This window comes from Equus przewalskii, chromosome 26, assembly GCF_037783145.1.
Source record: "Equus przewalskii isolate Varuska chromosome 26, EquPr2, whole genome shotgun sequence".
Lineage (NCBI taxonomy): Eukaryota > Metazoa > Chordata > Mammalia > Perissodactyla > Equidae > Equus > Equus przewalskii.
This window is the reverse complement of record NC_091856.1, coordinates 1,018,113-1,041,125: the sequence shown is the minus strand read 5'-3', so window position 1 is coordinate 1,041,125 and position 23,013 is coordinate 1,018,113. Positions and strand designations below refer to the sequence as shown.

At 43.8% G+C, this 23,013-nt stretch overlaps 1 protein-coding gene and 1 long non-coding RNA gene across 3 annotated transcripts in view; one reads left to right on the top strand and one right to left on the bottom strand.

Moving 5' to 3' along the window:
• Positions 1-19,751, bottom strand: part of LOC139079635 (uncharacterized) — a 38,783-nt gene extending 19,032 nt beyond the window's left edge. Inside the window, exon 1 of one of the 2 annotated variants that reach the window (XR_011533410.1) lies at positions 19,621-19,751. This is a non-coding gene — a long non-coding RNA (uncharacterized lncRNA). The remainder of the gene's footprint in view (positions 1-19,620) is intronic. The other variant, XR_011533411.1, reaches the window with a different exon arrangement.
• Positions 19,752-21,856: 2,105 nt separating this feature from the next.
• Positions 21,857-23,008, top strand: MSMP (microseminoprotein, prostate associated). Its single transcript, XM_008534329.2, has 3 exons — positions 21,857-22,125; positions 22,347-22,455; positions 22,828-23,008. Exons 1-3 carry the CDS (start codon positions 21,996-21,998, stop codon positions 23,006-23,008), a joined length of 420 nt encoding a protein of 139 aa, XP_008532551.1. The 5' UTR covers positions 21,857-21,995.
• Positions 23,009-23,013: the final 5 nt, after the last annotated feature.

Sequence of the window (23,013 nt, the reverse complement as noted above, 5' to 3'; positions counted from 1 at the left end):
ACTCCACCCAAAAATAAAAATAAAATCAATCTTTTACACTTACAATGTAAGTGTAAAAAAATACAATAAATTCTGATTTTTTTTCCATAGTAACTACTTTCATATTTTAAAAAATATGTCAAAATCTTTCTCCTCCCTAGTGGCCCTCTTTTGCCGGTGTCCTAAGCACACACTCAGTCTCCTATCAGGCATCCAGCGACGGCCTGCACAGCCTGCCCCGTCCAGAGCTCCAGTGGGCAGCCTCTTAGGGATGGTACATCTACAGGGTATGGGGTGCTGGAGGCTGAGTCTCCTGAGGACCTAGGAGTGGAGAGAAGTGATTCTTAAATTTACATGGGCCCACAGGGAGCTGTGGGCTTTAGAAAGGAAGGTGAGCTGGTGTGCCAACCCTGAGAGGCTTCTCTGAAAGAGCAAGAGGATGCACAGGGTTCACCTGCTGGTGGTGAGGTATACAGTGGATGCACCTTCAAGGGGTCAACCATGTGCAGAAAAAGTTAATGCGCCACCACCGGTCAAAACCATCACTGGCCGTCATCCTCTTAGAACCAACTGTAGGGGAAGGGAGAGCATGACAAGCTGCTGACGGAGACAGGAGATGACTAAGATGAGACCAGTAAGGATACAAGCCTCCCCTCCAGGTGCCTGACTGTGTACAAATCCTGAAAGATAGGACCAAACAGGGAGGGAACAGAAAGTCCAGAGATGGAGCTTTGAATTGGACTGGAAGTTACGAATCTTAGTTTTTACACACACACACACACACACACACACACACACACACACACAATCACTGGATTAGACCAAATATACCTGAAAGGTACGACATTAAGTTTTCCTCTATCAGTGGGGGGAAGATATCAGCTCTAAAAACAAAAGTTAAAATCTCTGCATTTCAAAGTCTGTGGCTGTACAATTTGTACCAATTACATATTTATCCACTTCCAAGATTTTAGCTGGTGCCAGTGGTTGACAATGCCTAGATTTCTATCTCTAGCTTTACTTGTCTTCATGCTCAGGTGATTCTTTCTGCCAAGAATACCCTCCCCACTCTCATCCCATATTTTACACATTCAAACCCTAACCATTCTTCAAGTCTGGTTCAGATGGAGCTTTCGGTTTGAGAACTGGCTTTCACCTGAGCTCTCACAGTGTTTTATCTGTATCTCTTCCATGAAGGCTTTCGCTTTCTGCTTCATGTTAGAGTAATATGGGTACATTTCATCCCTCCTGCTAGGCAGTGAGCCACCTGAAAACAGAAGACATGTTTTATTCATCTTAGATCTCCTTAGTATTTGTTGATGGAAAGAACACCATTCTTCAGAGTCTAGATGTGGAGACTAAACAACATGATACTGAACAACCAATGAATCATTGAAGAAATAAAGGGAGAAATCAAAAAACATCTGGAGACAAATGAGAACGAGAACACACAATACCAACTCATATGGGATGTGGAAAAAGCAGTCCTAAGAGGGAAATTTATGGCAATACAGGCCCACGTTAACAAACAAGAAAAAGCTCAAATAAGCAATCTTAAACTACACGTAACAGAATTAGAAAAAGAAGAACAAACAAAGCCCAAACTCAGCAGAAGCGGAGTCTAGATGATCGCTCCCAAGATGATGCCCTTAAAAAGCTGTGACAGAAATTCCACTTCTGATGCTGCCTTCAGTGAGTCACTCAAGAAAATCAGTCTTACCAATAATTATTGCTAATATTTATTTTGTGCCATATGCCAACAACTGGGCCATGAGCTTTGCATCTAGTATTTCATTTAATCTGCCTAACAATCCTCTAAGACAGGTACTATTATAGTCCTCATTTGATAAAGACACTGAAGCCCAGAGACTTAACCAATTGCCCAAGACTACCCAGTTAGTAAGTGACGGAGCTGGGATGTGACCGCTTCAGAGGCACATCCACATTCCATCAAAAACAAAATTACCCAGACTGATCATTCACTTTGTCAAACCAATTTAGAATAATTTTTAGTTATTTTAATAAAATTTATCTTCAAAGAATAAGTATTTGCCACTGGTAAATATATATATTTATTTTAAAGTGGATATAAAATTGAAAAAACAATGGACTATTTCTTTTCACCTATAAAAAAAGTTTTTAGAAATAATAATACCTAATGCTAGTAGGTGTGCAGGAAAATGGTACTGTCGCATACTACTAGTGGGGGTACCATCTGGTACAACTTTAGAGAGCAACTTGGCAATTTCCATCAAAAGCCTGGAAACTCATCAGTTCCACCTCAAGAATTGAGCTAAAGAAAACATCACAGATTTAGCCCCAAAGATACTCAACACAGCATTGTTTATAATGATGAAAAATTAGGAAAGATGTAAATTTCTAATAATAAGGCATTATACCATTAAATTATATTACGCTCATATGTTAAAATCCAAGCAGCCCGTTAAACATTGTTTCAGAGAAGACTACTCCCCACCACGCATCAAGTGAAAACAGAAAGTGGGAAAATGTACAGAATGAGTTTCATTAAAAATACACACACAGGGGCCAGCCCCAAGGCCGAGTGGTTAAGTTCGCGTGCTCTGCTTCAGCAGCCCAGGGTTTCGCTGGTTTGGATCCTGGGCGTGGACATGGCACCGCTCATCAGGCCATGCTGAGGCGGCGTCCCACATGCCACAACTAGAAGGACCCACAACTAAAATATACAACTATGTACCCCGGGGGCTTTGGGACAAAAGGGAAAAATAAAATCTTTAAAAAAAAATCAAAATGTTGAGAATGGCTATCACTTGGGGATAGTATCGATTAGAATTTTATAAAGAACTGTATTTTCAATGATTATGTATTACTTTTGTAATAAGAAAAAACTATATGAGGGGCTTTTTTTTAAGAAAAAAAGGCATCACAGGGATGAAAGGATACCAAAAGACTTTTTTATATATGTCACTGAACTAGGTCTGTAGTTTCCATTTAACAAATATACCAGTCAAAATTGGTGGAGTTTTTATATATTAATTACCAGTATGTTTGTTTATAAAGACATCTTACTTTAGTGGCTGGCCCCGTGGCCAAGTGGGTAGGTTCATGCGCTCTGCTTCAGCAGCCTGGGGTTTCGCCAGTTCAAATCCTGGGCGCGGACACGGCACCGCTCATCAAGCCATGCTGAGGCGGCGTCCCACATGCCACAACTAGAAGGACCCACAACTAAAATTACAACTATGTACTGGGGGGCTTTGGGGAAAAAAGAAGGAAAAATAAAATCTAAAAAAAAAAAAGACATATTACTTTAAGACATTTTATACAACCCCACCACAGTTAGTACACAGCTCAACAGATACTTAGTGAACAGAATTGAGTAGTCTAGTGTAAAATTCTTATAAATGATCTAGATGAGGAGGAACATAGTGAAATTCCTAGTTTACAGATGACAGTAAATTCCTCCATTTTAATTCAATCACATTTGACACGGTTGACCATCATCTTCTTCTTAAAACTCTTACCATGGCTTCTCCCACAGCGCATTCTCCTAGTCCTCCTTCCATTACTACATCCACTGATGCCTCACTGTGACGAAGATCCTCTTCCTCCTCTGAAAAGTAGAACATGGGCTTTCCCCTCAGGCTCTGATCCTCAGCTTCCTGCATTCTTCCATCCACACTCACTTCCTTGGTGAGTTCAGCCACAATCACGGCATCATCTATCACCCCAGTGGAGATCACTTCAGGAGGAACGTGACCTTGTGTTACTGGGTGTAGGCATGTGTGCCGTCATTGCTACATAGGCAAGGTATTTTGATATTGCACAACAGTAATGATTAGAATTTATAGGACAACTCACCAAGGAAAAGACTGCTTGGAGGATTTGAGGAAGAGTTGTTAGCACCTGTGGCAGTGAACTCCTTCCCCCTCCCCATAAAGTAAACCAAATAAAAATACATAAATAGAAAAAAGTCAGCAAAGCATGTGTTTAAAATTGTCAGGTAGGGCCAGCCCCAGTGGCCCTGTGGTTAAATTCAGGGCGCTCTGCTTCAGTGGCCCAGGTTTGGTTCCTGGGCATGGACCTACACCACTCTGTTGGCGGCCATGCTGTGCTGGCAGCCCACATACCGAAAAACAGAGAAAGATTGGCATGGATGTTACCTCAGGGCAAATCTTCCTCAGGAAAAAAAATAATTCTCAGGTTAATGGTATCATACCTTGTTTGGGGAAGGAAGAAACTAAGTAAATGAAATAATTGGCCAACAGAAGATATTTTTTAAAGGACTTAGATTTTACATTTACAAAACTCACTTATATGAACAAAGTACAGTACATATTTTTATTAATCACAACTTTGTTTTTTATTTTTCTGGTGATCAGTTCTAGTCAGTTGATCACATTACTCTTGTGGACTCAACTTCAAAACAAATCTTCTAACTGTCTGCCTCCCCTTCCAATCAGATTTCTGCCCTCAAGCTTCTGCTATATAGAAATTGCAAGCTGCCACGGGACTTGAAGATTCATTATTTAGATTCAGGGTATGTTAATCAAAGCTTCTGAAATAAGCTAAAGGCTACAGGGATTCCCTCAGACCCAATACGTGGAACAGAGAGGCTACAGACTTTTGGAATAGGAAGGCAGCATTTTTTGGCTAATTTTTGACTAATCCTGGCATGAAAAAAAGCACATGTTAGACAGCCCCACAGAACATTACTCCATAGGAAGGTCATCAAAAGCCTGAAGGCCATGAGCAAGAGCAAGATTAGGCCCAGATACAAGCCCAGAGTAATAAATATAAAAGCCAAGCTTCACTGAAGGGTAGAACCAACCCTAACATCCAGCTAGTAAATATGCTTCAGACAAGCAAAACAGGAGAGGAGATGGTTGAGGAAGATAGAACTTCCAAGGCTCAGAGCCACTAACACCTGTAGACGGGTAAAGGAAGCATCTACACATATCTATCTAGGCCTACAAAGCTGGGCCGTGCTCTTTGATGACTGTTTATTAGGGCGGTGCATAAGGAGGCAGCTTCTGGAGCTTGCCAGCCAAGCAGAGGGGTTATTAGAAGTAAGTATATATGGAAGTTACTCCTCAGAAAAGTAGAGCTAGCTGAACTAAACCAAAGATCAAGACCAAGGGGAACGAATTGGGCATCAGAATCAGAGTGGCAAAGACAGAAAGAAAAGGTGAGGATCCTCTTCAAGGAAGTGAAAGAATGCAACAAAATTTGTGGGATAGTCCAGATCCATAGGATTCACATAGGATCCATGGGATTCACTCTGATCCTACTGAACCTCAACAGGTTAAAGGCAGAGCCTTGAGGGTACACATCTGTGTGGGAACCATCTCCTTCCTCTGAGCCCCTGCTACCTCCTGGAGTCCAAGTTTCTTCAGATTTGACAGGCGGAAGGCTGCCGTGTTATTAGGGAAATACCTAAGGTAGGCTGGGCGCTCCAAGTGTGCTCCTCTGATCCTCTGTAGCCCACCCACTCCATCAAATATTATAGGTAACTTCAGCACCACCAGGAGTCCAGTCAAACACTCTGCCACTTCTCTACAGCAGATTGTAGCAATACACCTTCTGTGACGCCGCACTACAGGTTTCTTCCAACCTCCTGGCAGCTCTCTCTTAGTCTCTTACCGACTCTTCGTTCTTTACCTGTCCCTTGGGTTGACTGGTGTTCCTTGAGGTTCCATTCTAGACTTTCTTTTACTCCACTCAATGCTCTTTCTAAGATTATATCTATAGCCATAACTCCAATAACCATTTCTATACGGCAAGATTGAATCGCCAGTCCATTTCTGTCAGCTCTAAATTAATATTTCCAGTTGCATACTGGATCTCTTCACTTGATGGCCTTGCAAGCACTTCAAATTCAATGTCCAAAACCAGACACACGATTTTCCCCAAAGTATCTTCGCACCCCAAAGTTCTCTTACTCAGTAAATGACACCACCATCCACCTACATGCTCAGGCCAAAAACCTGAGTCATCCTTGAATTCTCCATTTCCCTCACTCTCCACATCCAAGTCTTGCTGGATATACCTCCAAAATATGCCCTCGAATCCATCCACTTCTCCACTGCCTCTACCCTATGTAGTCTAAACCACCATCATCTTTTATCTGGACCAATGTAACAGCCCTTAACTTGTCTCCTAGTATCTAATGTTGATCCTCTCCAATCTACTGTCGATAAAACACCCAAAATGCAGTGCTGGCAAAATCACTCCTCTGTGTAAAACCCTTGAATGGCTTCCCCTTTGTAGGAAGAACTACAGTGATTTCAAGGTTCTCCATGATCTGGCCCCTGCCCATCTCTTCAGCCTCATCCTACATCACATCCCCCACTACCTCCCCTCTATGCTCCAGATACACTGAACTTCTTTCATTCCTTTCATATCTCTCACCTTTGCACATACTGTCCCCTCTGCCTGAAACATTCTTCCCACCTTTCACCTGATCATCTCAAAATCATTCTTAAGGTCACAGCGTAAACACTACTTCCTTTATAGATGAGGTTCCCCCCCAAAATGTGTATTGTAATAATTGTACTTTCTCAGTAATATTTTTCAAACTTAGTATTGTTCAAACTGTATTATATTTGTGTTTATTCCCTTATCTCTGAAAATGCTGTATCCTCAGTGCCTAGGAAAGTGTATGGTATAACAGACACTCAACTAATATTAGAATTAATTTAAAAATGAGTAAATGACAAAATCCAGGTAATTTGGATGACTCCTCAAAAAATGGTCTCCTCGAGGTGAAGACGGATGCTGATGGAAATAGCAGACCACAAGAATCTGTCTTCACAGGTTTGGTAGAGCCAGCTGTAGGGGACGTGTTCCAACGACATGGTTCTCCCTTGGTAAAAGGTGCAGCCAGTGCTGGGACATTGGTGATGCTGAGGCAGGTACACATGGGTAAGCAGTCCCCTGCAGCCGAGTGCACTGAGCTACCTGCTCAGCTAGGCCACATGTCTCTGGCATCTATCTTAACCTACCTCAGATGAGCCCAGTCAGCCCCTGTTGGAGGCAGGCACAGAGGCCTGCATCATTCCACATTCACTCCTGCCTTCTGTCGTCAACTGTGGTGGATGAGATGACTAGCACCCTCTACTCACATGAAGGTCTTGTACATCTTCAAAGTTGCTGAGACCACATCCTTCAGAAGTCCCCAAACCAGTTTAACACAGTCAGATCTGATCATTTAAACAGTCTTTACAGTCTTGCTCAGATTCTCTTGAATAAAAATTGCTCAGTCTCTCAGATAGCCACCTCATTCCTGCTTTTCTACCTAAGATGGATCCAGATCTGGATGCACAAGGGTAAGGGGACTTCATGGCAGCAAGAAAGAGTTAGACTCATTGAGCAAGTGATCCTCTGGCTTCCTAGATCTAGGGCAATGTTCCTTTGTCTCTGTTTGCTATTTACTCTGCAGGCAGTCACGGCCCAACTCTGTGGCTGGTATAACACTAGGGTCTCTCTCAGCCCAGAAATAGCCTGAGGTGGTGCCCTCTGGCAGAATAAATTGCATTCTCTGGCACTATTTTTCTGTGTCTGGTTGTGACAACTATCACAATCTTCAGATGCGTGTATACTCAGCACAAACGCAACAGAAACCCTTCCTAGTCTCCGCACTGAGGGCTTGCCTGTTGCACATGGGAAATGCCCCGCATCTTGACTTCCAGGGTCAGGCATTTTCACAAAGTCTCACTGATGCTTCTTCCAAAATCTCTCTCCATTTAGCGCCTACATTTCTTTTCCGATTATCTAGTTCCGGTCTTCCCAGGCTATGTCCAGGCTCAGCAAGAATGAGCGTCATGATGGGTTAATGAGGTCTGCTAAGGATAGATGGATAGGTGTGTCACACCATGAATGGTCTATGTGCTGATCCTTAATCTCTTCTTCCTCAAATGCATTAGTCCAAATTAATCTGCCTTCTTTGTTTGTACCTACTGAAATTTTATTCATCTTTCAGAACTAGTTCAAGCTTTATTTCTTCTACAAAGGTCAACTCAGGCCATAGTGATCTCATCCTGCCCTGAATTAATACCACTTATTATCTAGTTATTTAATATTAGTACCAGTTTAAACTGTAATTGTAACTAGTACTTATTAGTGGTATTTGAAGTGGCCTGAAGAATGGTGGTATCATTAACACAAAATATGACTGGTTTTAAGGAACATAGGAATAGTTGGTTATAGAAGATATCTGGTTCTCTATCAGGAAAGAGATCTAGGAGTTCTCTGAAGATACTCAGCAAACTCTTTTGGCAAAAAGATATTATCAAAAATAGAACTGGAGACAAAAACTGTTGTGCTCGAATCAAAGAAGAGAGCATTAAGTCTGGTCGTTAGATCTCAATAGTAACGGGAGCATGAGATCACTTACCACGATTTTCCATCCTATACTGCTGTACCACTTCCTGAATTGCACTATAGCTGGCTGTATGCCGCCCAAGATTCCCTGTTGTCTAGAGATCAGCGACCCTTTGTGGAGAGAGGTTCTTGCTCTATCATACAGTAAGATTAAGTAGATGCCAAGGCTATGAAATATTTCCTTCAACTGAGGAATCACAGATGGAGGCAATAACACTTTTTTGACTCTGCCATGCACGCAAACACAGCCTCTTCTATTAAGATGCAAACTCCAGGGAGCAAGGACATTTCTGTTATGTTCATTACTGTATCTCCAGTGCCTGACTCAGAGCAGGTGACCGAAATATATTTTACTAATGAGTAGTTAATATTTAATAAATATTAGATGAAGTCAACAATACACAGAACAAAAGTTTAATATTTCTATGCCACAATATGTCTGTTTTTGAGAGGTAATCACCTTTATTTCAGATTCTTCCTTTGCTACTACATCTGTTGTGCAGTGAATAAAAAGTTAAGGAAGTGATCAAAACGGATCATAAACATAAAAATACCTAAATGGTAACAGTTAAAACTATAAAACTTCTAGATACAGAAGAAAACACAGGAGAAAATCTTTATGACTTGGCGTAAGCAAAGATTTCTTATGCAGGGCACAAAAATCACTAACCGTTATGACAAAAAAAGAAATTAGACTTCACCGAAATTTAAAACGTCTGCTCTTCAAAAGACACCATAAAGAAAATTAAAAGGCATGCCATTGACTGGGGAGAAATATTTTCAATTCACATCCTCACAAAGGACTTGTGTCCAGAATATATAAAGAACTCTTACAACACAAGAATATAAGAGAACTCTTACAATGCAAATAATGAGTCAAACATTCCGATTTTTTAAATGGGCAAGAGATTTAAATAGACTTCACCAAATATGTGATATCAATGGCAAATAAGCACATGAAAAGATGCTCAGTATCAACGACCAGTGCGGAAATGCAAAGTAAAACCACAATGAGATATTACTGTACACCTACTAGGATTTTTAAAAAACTGACAATACCAAGTGCTGACAGGGATGCAGAGCAACTGGAATTCTCATACAATGCTGGTAAGTGTAAAATTGTGCGGCCACTTGGGAAAACAGTTTGGCAGTTTGTTTGTTTTTTTAATCAAGTTAAACATTCACTTACCACAGAACCTAAGATTTCACTCCTAGGAATTTATCCAAGAAAAATACAAGCATATGTCCACAAAGACTGGTATGTGAACGTTCACAGCAGCTTCCAAAACATGGAAAAGAATCTAAATGTCCATCGACAGATGAACGGATAAACTAATTGTGGTATATCCAACAATGAATACTACTCAGCAATAAAGAGATGAACTATTGATATACATAAAAGACGGATGGGTTAATGGCCACAAACACAGGTTCTTTACCTGCCACACAAAAGGGGCCAAATAAAAACCAGAATGCCAGGCTTATGGGAAGGAGAAGATTTTTATTTCAGGTGACATGAGCTGGGAGACAAGATCAGCCCTCAAATTCATCTTGTCTCTCCGAAAGATGGGAGGCAAGTGGTTTTAAAGGTAGCAAGCAATGCAGCTGCATGTGGACGGGGAGCCTGTGGCCTTGCTGGTTGGTGCTTTCCCACCAGCCTGTTTGGCCCTGTGAGGGTGATTGCCGGCAGGATGGTGAGATAAGGAAATCCACAAGTGGGTGTCCTTGGTTGTCTGCCTACATGGTGGATGGTGGACTCTGGCGCCAGGAAGCCGAGGAGTAAGCAGGGAGAGGGGCTGAGTGCTCTGCTATAACCCCATATATGCTGGGTTTAATGCAGGGGAACTGGTATCAGGGCTGGCATCAGATAGACATCAAAAACATAATGCTGAATTAAAGAAGCCAAACACAGGATACATATTGTATGACTCCATTTATATGAAGTTATAAGTTATATGAAGTATATAAGTTACATGAAGTATATGAAGTATATAAGTTATATGAAGTTATAAGGAGTTATTTAAAAGTCTTTTTTTATTATCAATAGTGCCTGGCCAACAAACGATGACAGAGGTTAATTGGTCCATCAGTAGTATAGGATTATCCTTGATCCATTGACCTTCTGATATATAGTCAAGGAAGGTATTCTCTGTCCATTGGAAAAGGAGTAGGTTAGGAAATGTGTTTTTTTATCTGAAGTTTAATGCTTCAAAAGTGAAGAATCCCCACTGTAGGAAAACAAAACACTTCTTGTACATACTCTGATTGGGGTCTGGACCTTCCAAAGAGGGTATGTGTGCTGGCAGGAATGAACACACACACACACGGCAGAAATGCTTCCCTGGCCACACTCTATATGGCACAGAGGAAGAATGGCTCTACCATCAGAGGAGCACGTTGTCCAGAATGGCCAGATGGATAGTTTTTATTCATATCTCAACTTACAAATGTTTATTATGATCACTTTTTAAACTGTCAGGCACTGTAAATGCTTTCTGTGTAACACACGAAGGGGAGAAAGCATTATAACCGCCCTCTCTACCTGCCCTACCTTACACTCCTCCTTTCCCCCATCCCCTTAATTCACTGCCCCTTGATCCCTAGTAAATGTTAAAACCCCACCAGAGGGGTTGGGTTGAGCCAAAGTAAAGAAAGGCCTAGGATCCAGGTGTAGATAAGAAGTGTGGGAGAGGTAACGAGCTCAATGGACACTCATCACTTCTAGTTCCCAGCGTCCATGCCCCCTTCCTAAGAGAACTCTCCCGCTCTGGGTTTGCCCCCCTCGACAGAAACCAAGGAGTTTCGCTAAGGCTCCTTCCTCAGATCTAATCTCTCTATCCTGATACAGCCATAGATTGTCCTTGACTTAAGCGTGACCAGTCAAATAATCTCCTGGGACTGACTTCTTTAGCAGAGAGATGCAAGAAGCACTGAAATGCTCTGCAGTGGAGCCCGGCAAGACATCTGAGCAGTTCCTTCTCTGTCAGCTCAAGCCTCATTCCTTAGGTTCCCCTTCTATCCTGTGAGGTTCTCCTCAGGGAAGAAATAAAGACTTTAAGTCCCCCCTTCCTTTCCTGTCCCCCATCCTTTCTCAATCCCTCTCATCAGAATCAATGTCTGTTATCAGTTTGGTGTGTTTTCTTCCAGACAATTTCTATATATCTCATTCTTGTTCTAAAAAATGCATGTATGTGCCATATAAATTAGATTGTATCTATTGTTATGTAACTTGCTTTTCATGAGCTGTGATCTCCTATTTCTTTTGTATCTTGTCATCATCCCTGATTAAAACTGTACATACAAAAATCTCACCAAAGTTGGAGTCTGGAGGTATGATGGGACTCAGTTAATCTCACTATTATATAGCCCATTAATTACCCATAATAGGATAGATTTGGGATCAAGTTCAGCTAGCGGAACAATTAGGATCCTAAAGAACGTTAACAATGTGTCAGGCTGAAAAGTTCTTATAGGCAATATGGAGAAGGTTCTTGAGCAGAGAAATTTCATAATGAAGACAATGCTTCATGAAGAATAACAAGGCAACAGTGCATATCATATAGATCAGAAGGAGAGATTGGATAGCAGGGAGGTTAGTGCAGTGGCTCATAGGGAATGGTACATCTGAAGAAATAAAATTCTGGATTACAGTGGTGGCCAGAGAAATGGAGAGAAACTTGTGCTGAATTATAAGAAGGTAGACTGGTAGAATAGCAGAAGCAAATGATTGGAATTAGAGGAGCTAGGTTTGTTCCAACTCTGAAATTTTTTAGCTGTGTGACCTTCAGCAAGACACTTCTCGGCTTCATATCTGTCGCCCTGTTAATAAAATGAAGAACTTTGAATATTAGGGTCTTTAAAATTTTTTTTCAGCAGAACTTATTTCTCCTGAAAAAAAAAAAAAAGCAAGACTGTTCTGGTTGAAGCCTAAATAAAGGGCTCAGAGCCCCAGTTATCCTCATTTCACCTCTCTCAACCACCTCTGAGGAGCCTCCAGAGGACCACGGAGCAAATTTTGAGAAATCTCTAAAGATTCTACTACCAATTCTAATATTCAATGAACAAGGGGATAAACTTGGCAGAGGTGCCTAGAAAAACAGTGATGACTTTAATAGTTGCCACAGAATCGTATAATTGAAAGGGTGAACTGACTTTCGATAAATTTGCCTACTTCTTCTTACAGGTCAAACTCAATTTAATATCCAAAATCTCATCCAAACCATGTGCAAATGGTAATCTATATAAACAATACAGTCACAAATAATTCACTAACAATTCAGCTCATTCCAGTTTGAAGTCCTCTAACTATTCAAACATTCTTCCTTATTAAGGCAAAATCTGTCTCCTATCACTGTCATCTAAAATAAAGGTCCTGGGCAAGCCCTGATGGCCTAGTGGTTAAAGTTCAGTGCACTCCACTTTGGTGGCCTGGGTTTGGTTCCCAGGTGGGGAACTACACCACTCGTTTGTTAGTGGTGATGCTGTGGCAGCAGCGCACATCAAAAAAAGAGGAAGATTGACAACAGACGTTAACTCAGGGCAAATCTTCCTCAGCAAAAAATTTAAAAATCAATAAATAATAAAACAAATAAATAAAGGTCCTGATTCCACCTTCTGGAACTAAACCAAGTAAATGTAACCCCCCACAGAGCAGCCCTCCAGCTGTTTGGAGAGGACCAGCAAGCCGACCTCATCACCCTTCGTGCTCTCTTGCTCCAGCCTGCCAGGAATGTTCCACGGAGGTAGCCTGCTCCAGTTTTGGATCAATTCTACATTTTCTAAGCATCTAAAGGCAAGCAGATTCCCATTGATTCATGGCTTTAAAGACTTACTCAAACCAGATGACGTCCCTTAAAACAAATGACTAGCTTTATAATGAAGTGTAAACAGAACCCAAGTTCATTATCTGGTATCTATTCTTTTCCTGTTACACGTTAGCTGCTCCCAATATATCAGAAGTAGACTGCTAAATCTTTTGACCCAAAGCAAATTATGAACACCTCTAGCCAGGGATCCAGAAAAATCCAAGATTCAAGGTCCAATGAAACAAGTATAAACAATACACATAAATGAATGGAAGCATCCTGACTCCAAAGCTTGTAATCTAATCAGCTCTCACAGGAATGTGGGTCTCACCAGCACAAAATTCAATTATCACCAAGGTGACATGGACTATCAGTGTTAGAAAGCAAGCTTCATTCACCATTCCTCATCCCACCCATGCCATATTCCACTATCAGGTCTGTAAATCAAGGGCTGTGGCTTCAGCCTGCGTATCTGCCGGTCTGGGTAGTGTGGGGATGGGGAGTGGGAAGTAGGACTGAGTCCCTAAGGAGAAAGCAAGCTGGCAGAGCCACAATCTGTGATGCCTGTGGGAGCGCTGAGCCTTTATGATTTCCTGTGTTCTGGTTGTCCTGGTAACCTGAGGCCTCCCTATTTGTGTTGGCATCATAGGGCCAAGAGCGGAAGCAAAGCTGGAGCCCCAGGAAGACTTGCAGGAAAAAATGTGGGTAATGCAGTAGTTATGTCACTGGAGGGTCAAGGCTAGGGCACAAGAATTACCTGATTAGGGTGGCGCAGGGTGGGGTATGGTAGGGTCTTGTAAATATCACACTTCCAGATTCTACTTCCAACATTTCTGATTCAGGAGGTCTAGGATGAGCTCGGGAACCTGTAATTTTAACAGGCTGCCTCCCACCAAGTAAGAGAAAGACAACACTTTTGAAAACCCAAGCAAAGCAAACACATCAGCAGTTGGAGAGAAAAAGTATAGCCATCACTTTCAGAAAGCCGATATTCTGGCACAGTAGTTCTCAACACAGGGGTGGGGGGGTGAGGCAGGATTTTGCCTTCCAGGGTACATCTGGTAATGTCTGAAGACATTTTTGGTTGTCACAACTGAGAAGTTACCTCTAACATCTAGTGGGTAGCGGCCAGGGATGCTGCCAAACATCCTACAGTACACAGGAAGGTCTCCCACAACAAAAGACTATCCAGCCCAAGATGTCAGTGCCGTGGTTGAGAGGATACTCTGCCCTGCAACTCCATCACCCCCAATCCACAGAAATCAGCGCTCCACACACAGATTTAGGGCACGGCAGAGACTTACGTGAGGTTCCTGCAAAAATCTGAGACCTCAAAAATGAATTTAAAAAAAAATAGTGAATATTATTAAAGATATGAATAAGGAGGAGAAGAGAACAAGAGACAAAAAAGGGAGGTAGGTATGGGTAACAATGGTGAGCCAAAAGGGAAACAAGGGAGGACAAAGCACTGGGTGACAACAGAAGCAAATGAATGCCACTTCCTCTGTGGGTATGGCCTATCCATATGGAGAAGACTGGTAAAGAGAAGCTAAACCTATTAAAAATAACAGATGAGCAAAAAAGTGAAAAACAAAAATGAAAGAAAAATGGATGAAGGAACTGTGAAGCAGTAGCTTTAGGATTTGTCAAGCATACATCTGGGATGAAAAAAGACATTAGAGATTGTTCTGCAAAAGAATGCTACACAGGAGCAGCCTGGTGGCGTAGTGGTTAAGTTCACGTGTTCCACTTTGGTGGCCCTGGGTTGACAGGTTCGGATCCAGGGCACGGACCTACGTACTACTCATCAAGCCACCTACACACCACTTACCAAGCCACGCTGTGGCAGTATCCCAAATACAAAGTAGAGGAAGATTGGCACAGATGTTAGCTGAGGGCCAACCTTCCTCACCAAACAACAAACAAAAAAAGCTAAATAAAGACTCTTCAGCAATGATAAAAGAAAATGAGAGGAGTCCTAGGAGGAGGTCAGGAATTATGTGAGAAAGGAAAAAAAAAATTATTTATGACCTTCTAACCCTAACCATGCCCCAGAAAGATTGGGTCCAGAAAAAGTTCCTTGGTTTTACTGAGCAGAGATAATGAAAGGGAAGGGAAGTTGGAGAAAGAGATGCACAACGAAGAGCTCTTCTCCAGGGGAGAGAGATGGAGGTAGTGCTCAGAGAGAACGGAAGAGTAGGCTCCAAGAGGAGAAGGGAAGATGTTGCTGCGAGAGAAGGGCAGGGAGAAGGGAGAGATGTGGCAGCCACTGTAGGAAGAGGGACTTTAGGGACCCTTCCTCCTAATGACAGAGAGATTGAATGACCATTGTTTTTTTTTTAATTTTTGCTTTTGAGATATAGGAGATGAGATATAACCTCCAACTTCTACCCGTTCTAAGAAACCTTCAATAAAAACTGACATTACTCATCATGGCTTTGGGGGTTGGGTTCGTGTTTTTCCTCAGTTGTGACAACATGTAAGTCTGGCCTCCATAGAGATCAAGAGCGCAGCTATACGTTTTACCATGCCTAAGGCCACCATCAGACGTCTGGAGTAGCCAAAAGACAACCATGTGACAATGTGCTAACTCCTAGAGTTTAGAGCTGCATTAACACAAGAGTTGCTCACCTCATTTGGCTATTTAAATTTAAATTAACTAAAATTAAATAAAATCTCAAAATTCCATTCCTCAGTCACACTAGCCACATTTCAAGTGCTGATTAGCCACATGTGGCCAGCGACTACTGATTAGACAGGACAGGTAGAGAACATTTTCATCATCACAGAAAGTTCTCTGGGACAGTGTTGGAGGAAAGAAAAAAGCTTAGACAAATAGCTAACAAAAAACAAACCCTTTTCAAATCTTTAAAGAGCTGCCACATTGAAAAATAAGATTTCTTCCATATTGTTTCAACGAGCAAAACTAGGGGAAAAATTAAATGCAAAAGCAAGGCAGATTTCAGCTTAATAACCCTCTAGCCACTGAAGCTGGGTAACGGGAGACGGGCAGCCTCCACCGCAGGAGTAACCCACTCCATTCAGTAGAGACAGGCAAGCAAAGACCTACTTGATCACCTTTCAGAGATAATAAAGAACTAGATGCCTTCTAAGTATCTAGTTTTGAGTCTATAATTTTAAGAAAAGAGCAATTTACAAACGAGATAAAAGTAAGAGTCATAAATGGAATTTTAAAAGTCACTACTACCACAAGTAGACTGTGGAGCAGGCAGGAAAAATTAAAGCATATAAGTAGATAGGGAATTTAGTCAAAACTTAATGGTGGTTACCTGGGGGTTAACTATTGTTGGTGAAGGCTAGCATGAACATAATCTGTAAGCAGAAAAAAATAATAAAGAAAAATTTGGTAAGTGGTTCCAATGGTGCAGGGACAAGACAGGAAAACTTCAATATGAGTTACTAATGAAAACTTGACTATAGGGGCCAGCTCCGTGGCGGAGTGGTTAAGTTCGTGTGCTCCGCTTCAGTGGCCCAGGGTTCCACTGGTTCAGATCCTGGGTGCGGACATGGCACCGCTTATCAGGCCATGTTCAGGCGGCATCCCACATGCCACAACTGGAAGGACCCTGAACTAAAATATACAAGTATGTACTGGGCGGGGGGGGGGGGGGGGGTTGGGGGAGAAAAAGCAGGAAAAAAAAAAAGATTGGCAACAGTTGTTAGCTCAGGTGCCAATCTTAAAAAAAAAAAAAAGTGATTATAGTTGAAATCAGTACTACAACCAGAGAATTTTTTATATTCTCTGAGAGAGAGAATACTGGGCTGTTTGGGTATAACCATTGTATGTTCCTGGGACTCTGGCCCCTCCATCCCATCTTTCTGCTATTCACCACAGCCTTACAAGTCATCTCTCTCAACTGTGAAACTCAGCCTCCTTCATGAAGTCTTCATCTTCACAGGAATGACTCTCTCCTCTCATCATTCTTGTCTGAATACAGAACGCCAAAGGATGCTGTCTCTTAACCTTCTATCCTAGCTATACATTTACCCATCTTCATCTTCTACCCCAAAATGTCTTTGGCTTGATTATAATGTAATATACTGAATACATATTCATATTCATATATTGACTTATGGTTCTATTATCTGTGCGTTTTAGTATGTATGTGTACATGAGAACATTCATGTACACACACGTGATAACATCTATTTTTGGTAAGCATTTATGAACATGGCACTAGGATTTTGAAATTCATTATACAGTACCTACCACAACACCAAGCTTAAGTGTTCGCTCATCGGACCTTACAGTAATGGTCATGCCATGCTTCTAGATGCAAAATGTTGGAAGAAGAGACTGAAATAGATGTGAATTTGAAAACTTTTTTTCTTGTAGGAAAAATAATGGAAACAAGCATCTTCTGCTGTGTCTAGAGGAAGAATGCTTAATCACAAAGGGAAGATTGAAGCCTCAGTGAAAGCAAGCCTAAAAGTTTACAAACACTGCAGAATAAGAAAAAGGTGATAGAAGAGGAAGACAGAAGTGGATCATGCAGAACAAAGGAGGCCTAACCTTTTAAAAATCTGCGGTCTTACTGAAGAGAAAGGAGGAAAAAGAGAAGATTTCAATAAGAGTGCGAAAGATGGAAGAGAGCCAGAAAGGGCTGTAGGCTTTAAAAAAAAAAATCAATGAAGAAGTAGTGGTGTATGTTGGCAAAAAGAAGTGTGGAGTTGAGGGGAGGGAGAGAATTTATAGGAGAGGAAATTGGTGTGAAGTTTCCCTCTAAAGATGCCCAGCAGAGCAAAGAGAGAATGAAGGCAATAAGGTGGGCTAGGGCTGAACCAACACAGGGGAGAGCAACAGGGCCCAAAGCAGGAAGTTATTTTCTTTTTTTAAAATTAATTGTCCCAGTTTTTCTTGTTTGGGGCCAAAGGCAACTGTAGGATTTAAGAATCTTTAAAATAATTATAAAGATCCTAATCCTTGCAATTGCCTGTGGCCCAAGATAACATAAATTATAAAGATCGTGACAGAATTAGTGTCAGTTTCTGAGACAAGTACCAAATACCATTGTACAGCTGATTTTAAAAGACAAATCAGATGAATAAATTGCTATGTTATAGAAATACTATCATGAATAACAGCTTTAGCTTTCTCTTTTTACCAGCCACAGAGTAAATACAGAAACTTTATAGTTACATACACGATCACAGAAGATAATGAGTAACCTAACATATATGGTAAAACTGAGTTACTTGTCTTTGTATACCGTAGCCCAATGCCGCCACTCCAAGAAATGCTTCACTTGGTTCAGGTACACAGACAGGTGAAAGGGCTGCACAGAAGAGTGAAGGTTAAAAATAAAGACCATAAGATGAGGAAGAGAAAAACTAGAAGTGCTAGCTACTGATATAAGAATAACTGAGGCATTAACACAAAATTCAGTCAAATCAGCGAGGGAAAAATGGCACAAAAGCAAGACAAAGATTCAACACCATATAACTAATCTTCATAATCTTACTTGGGGTTTTTAATCAAGTATTCAATCAGATTTTTCAACTTTTCTATTTTTAAAAATTCAACGATATTAAGTCACTTGCTAAATGTAGTAATGCAATTTTACACGATTGTAAAACTTAGGGGACCGATGCCTAATTCTTTGGCAGGCAGTAATGCTGGACACAGATAACCTTGCCTTTAAGGCACTCCCGACTCTTCCTGCTTCGAGACCACAGAGTCTACCTGTGAGGCCAACTGCGGATTCCTCATTCCGGCATTGCAAGCCTTTGATGACCTGGCCACAACTGTACCCAGATAACCCTAACCCCGCTGCTCCCGAAACCTCCCCTCACTCGCCGGGCACTCAGGCTTCTGAACAGACCTCGTCCCTGGGGGTCGGCCCTGTCCACCTGCCCAACCGATGCGGAAGCCCCGCATCTACAGGCCCCGTCCCTCCCCTCGCCGAGGTCGCCAGGGCCTTCTCCCGGGCACTCGCGGCCCCCCGGGCGCCCCGCCGGCCTCGTGCAGGCTGCAGTCCTGCCTTCGGCGTCCAGGGCGTGCTTCGCGCCGGGACAAGCGCAGGCCCTGGACCCCCTGTGGCTCCCCGCTCAAACCTCTCGGGCGCACCCCCGCCCAGCCGCCCCTCGAGGCTCCCGCACAGCGGCTGCCGGCGTCGGAAGTGACTCACTTCCTGAGTGCGCACCTGCCCGGGGGCTGGCGCGCCGCCCGCCCGGGCCTCCGGCGGATGTTTGTCCTGCCCCCGCAGGCAGCGTGCGCCAACCGCCGCGCCCCCTGCCACTGGCGGCCCCTCCGGCTCTGCCTCGGCCAACCCGAAGTTGGGCCCTAACCACCGACACCCTTACACACGCGCGTACACAGCCACAAGCTACACAGATGCACACAGGAGCGTGCACACCAGCAGCCAGGCCAGTGGGCTCAACCAACACCTCCCCGCCGCCCCCCAACTTCTGGGAAAGGGATCCTTTCCAGAAGCCCCCTACTCCTGCCCCTATATACCTACGTCATCTTCACTGCAGGCGGCTAACTCGCACTTCTCCAGTCCCCATTACCTTACACACACCAATCCATGCTGGGCCCCCTTTGCCTTCCAGCATCACTACTGTCATAGCTTCGAGCTCCCCACTCATGTCCGCCCCCTATTGGGTTGGCTACAGGTTGCAGGAGCAGAAGGTAGTCTATGGTCCAGATTTCCAGGGTATCAGCTGGTGGCCCCCATCCAGAAAGACAGCAGCAGAGCTACTGACCACTGACAAGGCTTTTGGCCCCTTGTGCTAGACAGGCTTTCTAATCCACCTGCTCCAGCCAAGAGAGCAGCCCACGGCCCTGCCTCCCACGTGCCAGCCTGCATCAGGAACCCTGTTTCAACCCTGTTTTCTTTTTTCTCTTGGTACTCCTCTGGAACCAAAAAGCTATCAAACCTGACTAGGGTGAATGTGTGGTACAGTCTGCACCTCCATGCACTTAAGCTGTCTTCTCGGAAGAGGACGGAGAGTTTGAGGTGGACTGATGAGGTTGCTTCTGAATGGTGAAGAGGTGAGAAGGCAAGGTAACCCTCTAAAAAAGTCAGCCAGAAATAACGTATCTGATCCACTGGGTGACAGGTAGTGGGAGTCTTGGAGTGACGGGGACTAGAGACTTAGAAGGAAAAATGGAATAAAGGCCAAAGTGATTGGCTCTCTAAGTAGGAGAGGGCTAGCTGGAACAGGGGTCTTTGAAGTATGGGGAGAAAAAAGAAATCTAGTTTGGCCAGTGGCTCTTAGTACCAAAGAGATGGCCATTATGAGAGTAGTCAGAAAGAACTTGAGAGTTCACATGAGTGGGGATGGGAAGAATGGATCAGAATCCTAACAAGAAAAACAGGAGTCCTAAATTTAGCTGGAAGGATGATGAGAAAATGATACGTCTTCCCAGGAAAGAAGTGAGGGTACTGACCTGGGGAAAGTAGTTCTATCAGCAACACAGTTTCTCAAACCAGACATTTAGAATTTCAAGGGACAAGGACTAAAACCAAAATGCTCCTGCAGGTATGACAGGGAGCATGACTGTGAAAGGGGCAGAAGTCTATGCCAGGAGATAGCAGCCCTATCTGTGTACACAGAGCTGCTCAATGTCATTCAAAGAAAGGAATGTCCAGCCATTTTGTCTCTGAGCTCTAACACCAATCACAGTAGTTAATGTTTTTCTGAGGGCTATGTGGCAGGGACAGATCTCACTTAATCCTCCTAACAACCCTGAGTAGTATTACTATCCCAATTTACAGATAAGGAAACAGGCTTAGAGAGGTGAAGTCACTTGCCCAAGGTCACATAGCTGGTATGTGGAGTCAGGATCTGATTCTAAGTAGTCTGACTCTACAGCCCACGCTCTTAATCACCCATGTTGGGGTTCTCCAGAACCTGCAGGAAACTCAAGAGGACATCAGAGGATACATTCCTAAAACCTCATTCCATAATGTACAGGAGGAAAGAGGGCACCTCTGTGAAACTGGAGTGACTCCTACCATTAGGGCATCTAGAGGAGATGCCCCTCTTTGAAACCACCATCCCCAGATATGGGGAGATCATGTATCTGCTATATGGTTAAGGGTATTGAACAATGGACAGTTCACCTCTGGCAGGCCTGAGGAAAAGAGACACCCAGCTCACCTCTGAGGGGCTGCCATGCCTCTAGAACAGGAAGACCCTGCCCTAGGATCTGAGAGAAACATTCTCCACTCCAGGTGCCCCTTCGCTCTCCTGGAGCCTCTGGCCGTCGCACCCTACTGCAGCTCCTCGGTTTGGCTGGAACACAAGATTAGCCATCCCCAGGAAATGCCTCCCTCCGGTCCAGGCAGGGATCCCAGCATACACAGAGAGAGAGAGAAAGAGGGAGAGGGAGAGAGAGAAGGGGGTGTGTGTGTGCGCGGTGTGTGTGTGTTGGGGGAAGGGGTGGAGACGGTGGAATGCAACCTTCTCTCCAGGTCAGGGAAGAGATCTGGGGACCAGCTGGGGGCCCTCACCCCACACAGCTCCTTGCTGAGGAAGTGCCCAGTCCAGCACCCCTTCCACGGCCACCTCCCTCCCCCTAGCTGCACCCGGGCATGAATCAGCTCTCACAGCTTGTTAAAGCTAGACCTCTTGTTTTCATGCCCTCACCTCAGGAAACAGAGTTACAGCTTTTCCAGCTCTCCTCAGCAGGGGGCCAGGGTCCTCACTTTATAAACATCCTCAAGCCTGTGAGAGCAGAGGGCATAGAGATGGTATGAGACAGGAGCCCAAGGGAGAAAGACAGAAACTAAGACTCAAGAAGAGAAACAAAGAAAAGCCAAGGAGACAAGACCTGAGTAGCCTGAACAGAAGCCAAGAAGGGTCTGAGAGGGCTGTGCTGCAGAAATGGCCCTAAGGATGCCCCGGACCGGACAGGCTAAGGGGATCCTGGGAGGCTGGGGGATCATCTGCTTGGTGATATCTCTGCTCCTCCAGCACCCAGGAGTCCACAGCAAGTGCTACTTCCAAGCTCAAGGTAAAGCTCGGTGAGGTGTTAGGAAAGGATGAAGACATGGAGTTGGGGGGTGGGAGGGACTCAGAGGTGATCCTGTATCAGAATACCCAGACCCTCTACCTTGGAAGCAGGAGAGACTGAATACGGGGCTAGTGTGCACTTACTCTCCCCAGCTCCAGACCACAGTGCTTGTGTCTGCCCCACCACTCCCCCAAACACTAACATTTCCTCTTCCTCCCTAGCCCCCTGCCACCATGAGGGGAAGTATTTTACCCTGGGTGAGTCTTGGCTCCGCAAGGACTGCTTCCACTGCACCTGTCTGCATCCCATCGGTGTGGGCTGCTGTGACACGTGAGTGACCAAGGACAGCCAGAGAATGGCTCTGACCTGAATGACTGAGGGATGGCCAGGGAGTGACTAGATTGCTCTGATGTGAGAATGAACAGAACAGCAGTATGAGGCTGGCCAAACCTGAAGGTACCAAAAAGAGTGTGAGAGATACGGCTTCAGGCTACAAAGTGAGGGAGGTAGGGGTAGGTCTGGAGGAAAAATATTTCTGCTATGAAATGAAAAAATTCATATATAGTAGGCAAGAGCTTACTTAAGGGGACCAAGGGGGCACTAAGGGAAGATATGGGAGGAATGCTGGGAGAGGGGATGTGGGGCAGGGAAAAAGGTGGTCTTTCTCTGTGCTGACTCCTTCCCCATCCTTTGGTTCCACAGGTCCCAGCATCCCATTGACTTCCCGGCTGGGTGTGAGGTACACCAGGAGGCCGGCACCTGCCAATTCTCCCTGGTGCAAAAATCTGACCCTCGGCTGCCCTGCAAAGGGGGAAGGCCCAACCTAGAGTGGGGCTCAGCTAACACCCCTGTTCCTGGGGCTCCTGCTCCCCACTCCAGCTAAACTCA

Excerpts from the sequence above, each read along its gene's own strand:
- MSMP (XM_008534329.2), top strand. The coding sequence starts at position 21,996 with ATGGCCCTAAGGATGCCCCGGACCGGACAGGCTAAGGGGATCCTGGGA. Across the intron at positions 22,126-22,346 it reads GTGCTACTTCCAAGCTCAAG|CCCCCTGCCACCATGAGGGG; the intron begins GTAAAGCTCGGT and ends CTTCCTCCCTAG. Across the intron at positions 22,456-22,827 it reads GGTGTGGGCTGCTGTGACAC|GTCCCAGCATCCCATTGACT; the intron begins GTGAGTGACCAA and ends TTGGTTCCACAG.